Source organism: Sinocyclocheilus grahami, unplaced genomic scaffold, assembly GCF_001515645.1.
Source record: "Sinocyclocheilus grahami isolate Dianchi unplaced genomic scaffold, SAMN03320097.WGS_v1.1 scaffold39.1, whole genome shotgun sequence".
Lineage (NCBI taxonomy): Eukaryota > Metazoa > Chordata > Actinopteri > Cypriniformes > Cyprinidae > Sinocyclocheilus > Sinocyclocheilus grahami.
The window spans coordinates 3,291,928-3,300,175 of NW_015505218.1; the positions used below are offsets into that span (position 1 = coordinate 3,291,928).

Genomic DNA, 8,248 nt, shown 5'->3' on the forward strand with positions numbered 1-8,248 from the left:
CACACTGATGTCCTAAGACATGAAACGATTGGTTTGTGCGAGAAACCGAACAGTATTTATATCATATTTTACCTCTAATACACCACTATGTCCAACTGTCTTTGGGCTCGCGCACGGCATCCGGTGCATGAGGTGTGTATGCGCTCTGGCGTAGTTTACGTTAATGGGTGTGTTGTCGAAGAGCAATCAACCATAACTTCAGGTGAGCAGGCTCAGAAGTTGGGAATACATGGAAAGTCACTACTCCCGAATGAGTTTGCCCGAGAGAACGTAATCTTTTAGTTTTATGTCGGTTTGAACAATCCGGATAAGCAAAAGTAAGTACCATTTTGATTAGCCGTCGTACCTACAATGACTGTGCACTGTGTAAACAATGAGTGACGTATACGAAGAGATCACTTCCGGCGCTTGCGTAAACTACACCAGAGCGTGTACACACCTCACGCACCGGATGCCGTGCGCGCGCTCAAAGACAGTTGGACATAGTGGTGGATTAGAGGGAAAATATGATATAAATACTCTTCGGTTTCTGGCACAAACCGATCGTTTCGTGTCTTAGGACATCAATGTGTCGCCACGAGCCGCAGGGTTTAATTTGGATTTGTCTGTGCATGTTTTTTTTACTCTCATAGATATTGTTACCATTGCCATGCATAATACGACTGATAGACTGCAACGGTTAAAGTTAAAAATCATCATATGTGTTCTACTGAAGAAACAAAGTCACCTACATCTTGGATGCCCTGGGGGTAAGCAGATAAACATCAAATTTTCATTTTTGGGTGAACTATCCCTTTAAGTGCATATTTAATATCAGTATGACTGAGATGGTTGTATTGGCCCTTATAACATACCATCATGGTGACCTTTCCTATCTCTGGGCCGAGAGTCTTCTGATAAGGGAGTTCACTGCTTCCAATGATCGTGATACTACTGGCCATATCTATCATATAGGCGGCCACTTCCATGCCTTCAATGTCAAACACAAAAGATTAGATATTATGGGGGGAAAAAACATGTTGAAAGAATAATTCACATAATATTTTGTCATCATGCTCTTTCCATACATTGATAGCAGACAGTGACCAAAAATAAAAAATGTTATTACAATTTAAATGCACTCGTTTCTATTATAATTTTAAAATGTATTTTTTTCCTGTTACATTACTCCAGTCTTCAGTGTCATATAATCCTTCAGAAATCATTCTAATGTGCTGATCTACTGCTCAAGAAGATTTTTTTTATTAGTATCAATGCTGAAAACAGTTTAATATTTTTTAATAACAGTTTAATATTAATTTAATATAAAACAGCTTGATATTTTTGTGGAAAATGTGACAGAAAATCTTTTAAATAACTTGTTTCTTTTAGATAATTTCTTACTAAAAATCTTACTTATACCAAGCTTCTGAACAACAGTTAATATATATTAAGATATACTTTTAAATATAATATTAACTAAAAAACACCTTACAAAAATACTTAAAATGTTCACATTTAAAGACATATTGCATATTATAAATATCTCTCTGTTATTTCTATCTATCTATCTATCTATCTATCTATCTATCTACCTACCTATCATGATTCTTCTTTGAGATACATCCATATATCAACTGATAACATTAGCTTTGTATATGGCAAGAAGACAGAGGGTGGTGAATGTGTGTGTGTGTGTGTGTGTGTGTACCAACAAAGGAAGTGCCCACAACGACTGTCCTGCAGCCCATGCAGGCGTAGTGGATGCACCGGGCATCCTCTGGTGTTTCCAGCATTAGCACATTTTCCAGGTTCACACCAGGGCAATCTAGACTTTTTGCTCTGAAGAACAAATATCAAGTAGTGTGTAAGTTTTGGATTCTGGGTGGACCGAAGTTGAGTAAAAGATGACAAATAATACCGTATCTAGACATATACAATAAAAACTGCAGTCAAATAATAGTTTATATATCAGTAACTATCATCAGACACTTACCTGCATCCTGTTGCAACAAGGATTTGGTCATAGCACTGGATTAAGCCATCATCAAACGTCACTGTTTTCTTGTTTGTATCTATTGATAAAGCCTGCACAAAGTACAACTCAGATATTGTCATGTGATTCTTGGTATAAATATAGGTATAAATGAGAGAGCCACAAGATTAACTCTCACCTCTTTTTTCAGCCAGACCTCAATATCATACTTGTGGAAAAATTCCATTCTTCTCATTAGGAGACTTTCGCTCTCAGCATTCATGATCTAAAACAAGATTGGGTTCAACGTTAATAATAACAGGTTGTAGAGCATTTATCACGTCTGTTTTATACACAGAAGGTCCTGGGTTCGAGCCCCAGTGGAACCATGATTTTGGGACAGTTGTAGCCTAATGGCTCAATTCTCAAAAAGGTTCAATTCTCAGTACTAGCAGGAAATGTAGGTGGAGGGAGTGATGAAACAACGCTCTTTTCCACCTGCATTACCCACAAATGAGGTGCCCTTGAGCAAGCTCCGGGGGTGCCACAGCAAACATGGCTGCCCACTGCTCCAGGTGTGTGTCCACAGTGTGTGTGTGTGTGTGTGTGTGTGTGTGTGTTCACTACTCACTGCTCCTAATGTCTGTGCACTAACTTGGATGGGTTAAATGTAAAGGACAAATTCTGAGTATGGGTTACCATATGTGGCCTTCACGTCACTTCATTAAAATGTGAAACAGATATGCTGTGGTGGCCATGCTGAATTTTTCATTACTTCATTCATCAGTGTCACATGATCCCTCAGAAATCATTCTATTTGGTGCTCAAGAAACATTCCTTATTATTATCAATGTTGAATATACTTGTGATGCTTAATATATTTGTGGAAACCCTGATACTTTTTAAAAACAAATATAGCATAGTCTGATTTAATCCTGGAAAGTTGGAATAGTTGAACAAGAATCATTGGAGTACATTTTACAAGAAATGTAAGTCAGTCTCTCTGCTTAAAAATGTCATGTTTAATTCGATGTTACTTGCCCTTTCATGATTATTTGTGAAATTTACCAGAAATTTTTGAGTGAAAAATACTGTAGTTTCAAAGCCAGTTTTTTTTCAGTGTATAAAAATAACAGAGAGTTCAACAGTAAAAAAATTGCCATGTGGTTTCAGTAGGCCTAAACCATAAGTATATCGTATATTAATACAATCTAGAATAATTTAAATATCTTTATGTAGAGTTTTACATTGCTTGCTAGGACCCAAAGCTGTTTGGGTTGTTCTGAAATTAAATAATTAATCTCAAACCACATGTGAAATGCTTTCAAATTGGATTTTGTAGATTTTTGATATTCATTTAGGAATATAAGATTAAAAGATAAGTTTAAACATTTTCAGAATATTCACCAACCAAGATGTAACCAGTAATGACAGCCTAATTGTAATGTTCGCATAACAAAATGAGATTGGTCTTTTTTCTTGAATTTATTGAATATTGCATTGTAATTGGTCTTGTCTTCCTTGCATATGTTCAAGCAATATTACACAAGCAAAAATGTTGATCTGAGTTGTGTGTGATAAATTTTACACAACAGTTCAATAAACTAGAGGTTAACAGAGTCAGTTACGGCAGTGAATATATTTTCAAGTGTAGCAGAATCAATCACTCGCGTGAAGGAATTATTCAATCATTCAAAATGTAGTCTCAGTAACGTAATGTAGTAACAGCAACTTTAACATCTTTTTCCTGCAAAAACAATTCTAGCAGCAGTTTTCACCTCACCTTGCTGAGTCTGGTTTTGTCGTATGGAAGGAGGTCATCTCTAGATACCATAATAATCCTGCCACCGTAGTTTTCTTGCCGTAGTGTCTCAGCACACATTAAAGAGGCTGCGCCTGCGCTCAACAATACACAGCAGCATTAAAACGGTCCACATAAATCAGCAAATACAGGGAATATCAGACATTTTTCTCTCACCTCCTCCAAGGAGCATGACAGTATGTAACACCGCTTGATCTCTGGCTCCCATCCATTTGATACGTTTAGGCTGACCCTGGATCTGCACAGAAAAGATTTGTAACATTTTACTCTCAGAATTGTCCTGATTTTGATTTTGGTTCCATACATTTAATGTAGAAGATAAAATGTCCATATGAAGGTACTTTACCCTTTTCTTTACAGACACATAAACTTTGTTGTTTTCGACTTTCACCTGTCAAGAAAAATTACAGATTAAATCAGTTAAATATGTTAGCCTGTACACTACCATCAGAAGTTTGGAATATTTAAAATATATTTTTAATTTTGTAACACTCCAAAGAGAAAGAAAAACTTGAAATTGCATCATATGACCCCTTTAAAGTCTTTATGTCAAGCACTCAAGAAATATATGGTAATACATGCCTTGTGGCAGGGCAAACAGTCAATTCCAGGATACTCCTCCAAGTCACCGGTCTTCACATTGAAACAGGAACCATGCCAGGGACAGCGGACCCTGTGACCTGACAGCACCCCTGCAGAGGAACCGTAAACACACTGTAATACTACAAGCTCACAAGACTTTTCATGTTATTTATCTAAGAAGATGGAAGCCAGTAGCATGCACCAAACTCGATTTCTATTGCTAAAACAGATTGGTAATGAGCTACCTTTGCTCAGTGGAGCACCATAGTGTGTGCACTGGTTACTGATGGCACTGTACACCCCATCACAGCGTACCAGCAGAACATTGTGGTCACCGACCTCCACCTCCGTCATTCTACATCACAAGATCAACACACATGCAGACATCTTCAGTTTTACACAGTGTGAGTGTCCTTCAACAGCTTTATATGTACAAAACGGCCACACTTTAGTTTGGGGACAAATTCTCACAATTAACTAACTATGAACCTCAAATTTGCCTCAGTAAACTCCTATTTTGTTGTTTATTAATAGTTTGTAAGGTACTTTTAGGTATGGGGTAGGATTAAGGGATGGTCATGCAGAATAAGGCATTAATATATGAAGAGTTCATTTGCAAAAACCGATAAACGCCACTTTAAAAAAAAAAACATGAGCTGATTGCCGTGCATTATTCTCCACATATAGACCGATCTGAACCCTAAACACGTTTTGTCAAAAAAGCCGTTTTTTTTAAACTCTAAAACATGAAATGTGGAGTTATCTGCTTTTGCTATAAAACAAACTTTTAATATGTAAAAAAAATACTTTTAATATTGTAAATTACTTGTAATTGTTTAAGTTATTATTACTTAATCAAAACAACCCAACTGCAATTTGATTGATATTACTTGGAATGCGCAATAAAAAAAATTGATTTCTGAAAATAAAAAAATGTATCGGTTTTTGCAAATGAACTCTTCATATGCTTTATAAGTATTAATAAACAGCCAGTATGCTAGCAATATGCATGCTAATAAACAACTAGTCAATAGTGATAATTGGTCCCTAAATTAAATTGTTACTATATAAAACATACAGTATGACTTTGAAGAAATTTACAGCATTAAAAACAAAAGATCAAAACTGTTTAAAACATGATGCAACTATCTGTAATCCAGTTTCCATATGCAAATAATAAAAACAATTCTATTTGATTTTTGAATTATTCTTTTGTGGGTTTTCATTGATAAAATCTTAAAATCTTTCATAAATAAATATGTATATTAAAACTATAATACATACAAATGAAAAGGACAATAATTTATGTGGAACCTACTCTCCATCTTTGAGTTCTGCCTCGTCACATACGACATCTGTCACCTCTTCCTCTGGCTCCAAACCAGCCACTAAACCTATAACCATAACAGCCCGGATAAAATAATAAATGACATCACTCATAGCAAGAAAAATGCCATGGAGAAAAACATAATATCACAATGATTTCAACACCATATAATGAATTACATAATCAAATGTTAACTAAGTCAACAGCATAACGGCACTGTCAGAGCAGTGAACTAAGAATATTCCATTAAACAAACAAAATCAATAAATGTTTTTTTTTTTTATTAATGCATTTTCAGTTCATAGTATTCTTTTTAGTGCTGGGCAACAATTAATCCCGATTAATCTCATCCAAAATAAAAGTTTTTGTGTACATAGTATATGTGTGTGTACTATGTATATATAAATACACACACATACAGTATATATTTAAGACAAATATGTTATGTTTATATATTAAAATATAATATAAATTATATGAATATAAATATATACATGTGAATATTTTCAAGATATAATATAAATTATATGAATATAAATATATACATGTAAATATTTTCAAGATATATACTGAATGTTTATGTCTTTATATATACATAATAAATATACACAGTACACACACATATATTATATAAACAAAACCTTTTATTTTAGATGTGATTAATCGTTGCCCAGCACTAATTCTTTTATTGTAGAAAATAATATAACAAATGATTGGATGCTTACCTGATTGTACCTCAGACATCACAAGTTGATCAGTAAGAGAGGATTTTCTCCAGTAAATGTTTTTGAAAAACTATCCTTTCTGCTGTCAAACAATCAAACTCTCGGGACGGCTGTCATGACCGTAATGAGCGGTTCACAAGTCCCTAATCCAGGAGACCAGATCTGACCTCTAGGCATTTCATCATTCAGATGCTCAGACTAACTCATGAATTTGATTACTCCAAAAAAAAAAAAAAGGGGGCCCAATTTTGGGTTTTGGGGGGGGGAAAAAAGGAAATTGAGTTTCTAAAAGCCAGTGAGATTGCGTAAAGTGTAAAGAGGCCATTTAGTTGAAGCACAATGCCATTTGTTGTGGTATATAACAACAGAAGAGAGAACGGCTGAGCAAGCAGCACACAACAATAGACGTGTGCACAGGGCAAAGTGCGTGACTCTGCACCTCTCTCTAAAACACTGACACTCCTGTTCATACGCTCCTCTCAAGATACAATTGATCTAAACTGACCTTAAAGAGTTTTTACTGACATATATACTGTATAATATACAGTAGGTTATACTATACACTATTCTATACTTTACAAATTGTATACTGATTACAGATTACATGATGAAAACTGTAGTAACGTAATCTAGGTTACTCATTTTATGTAATGTATTCCGACTACTTTTTAGATTACTTTTAGTCTAACTTGTTTTAAACTCACCATTAAATGAGTCATATCGATATAAAAAAGCAAAGAGAAAGAAAAAATATTCCATGTTTTGATATCAGCATCATGAAATGCATTAAACATTAAAGGGTTCCCCAAACTGGGCTGAGAACTGCAGCGGATTTGTGAGTTGATATAAAGCTAATAATGAATTAAATCATTACAAATGCTAAATAGATTATTTAAACACTTGGACATTTAAAATATAAATATTTGTTTGTCAATGTGACCATTGATGACACTGAACTGTACACATGCGAATGTGTTGTTAAATTATTGAAATATCAAACCAACATTGATATTGTCTTTCTTTTTGTACAGATCTTGTAAAAATTTTAAGTTGATTCATTTTAGATTATTTACAAGTATTTTGTCTTTTTATAACTATTTAGCATTAAACATTGATCAACAAATGACATTATTTCAGACATTATTTCAATGATTTCTGATGTATACAGAGTATACAGTGAAATTCTTACTGCTTCCCCCAAATAATTATAGCAGCAAATTTACAGACAGGAGAGAAAAGATCTTGATATAAGAGAAGCAGAAACAGAACATCTAGCTAAAATTATAGTGTTGTCTTCAGAATGACATAACTCCTCACAGAATAATGTTTTAAACTGCTAAACATCTCTAATACACAATAATATTTCCAAATTAAAAAAAGAAAAGGAATTGTTTCTACAAACACACTTAGACCTCAAATCACAACCTTGCTAGCAAACTGGGACACTTTCATATTTTATTTCAAAGTCGGTTCCACAACATCAATCTTTCTTTATACATAATTGTTACAAAAGATTTATATTTTGAATAAATGATGTTCCTTATTGACTTAAATGCCGTTCTTTTTGAAGTATATTAAAATAGAAAAGCGTTATTTTAAATTGTACTCATTTTTAACAATATTACTGTCACGAATTCAGTCCATGGACTTCTGTTTATTCACCACCAGAGGTCACCCTTTCCATTTCATTGACTCTCGCACTACACAAACTGTTGCAAAGCACCCCGGACTACATTTCCAATCATTCTTTGCACAATTTGCACACTGCCCTGATTGCACTCATTGCACACAGCTGTTTCTAATTACCTCATTCACTATATAACACCCACTCTAACCAC

General features: G+C 34.4%; 1 protein-coding gene across 1 annotated transcript in view; it reads right to left on the minus strand.

The window, feature by feature from the left end:
- The window catches only part of aifm5 (apoptosis inducing factor mitochondria associated 5), a 13,191-nt gene extending 6,600 nt beyond the window's left edge, over positions 1–6,591 (minus strand). Inside the window, exons 1-11 of the mRNA XM_016267706.1 lie at positions 6,411–6,591; positions 5,677–5,752; positions 4,604–4,713; positions 4,359–4,468; positions 4,123–4,167; positions 3,933–4,014; positions 3,738–3,850; positions 2,154–2,240; positions 1,976–2,067; positions 1,691–1,821; positions 855–970 (exon numbers count right to left, since the gene is read on the minus strand). Coding sequence (XP_016123192.1) covers positions 855–970; positions 1,691–1,821; positions 1,976–2,067; positions 2,154–2,240; positions 3,738–3,850; positions 3,933–4,014; positions 4,123–4,167; positions 4,359–4,468; positions 4,604–4,713; positions 5,677–5,752; positions 6,411–6,429 — 981 coding nt within the window. The 5' untranslated portion in view covers positions 6,430–6,591. The remainder of the gene's footprint in view (positions 1–854; positions 971–1,690; positions 1,822–1,975; positions 2,068–2,153; positions 2,241–3,737; positions 3,851–3,932; positions 4,015–4,122; positions 4,168–4,358; positions 4,469–4,603; positions 4,714–5,676; positions 5,753–6,410) is intronic.
- Positions 6,592–8,248: the final 1,657 nt, after the last annotated feature.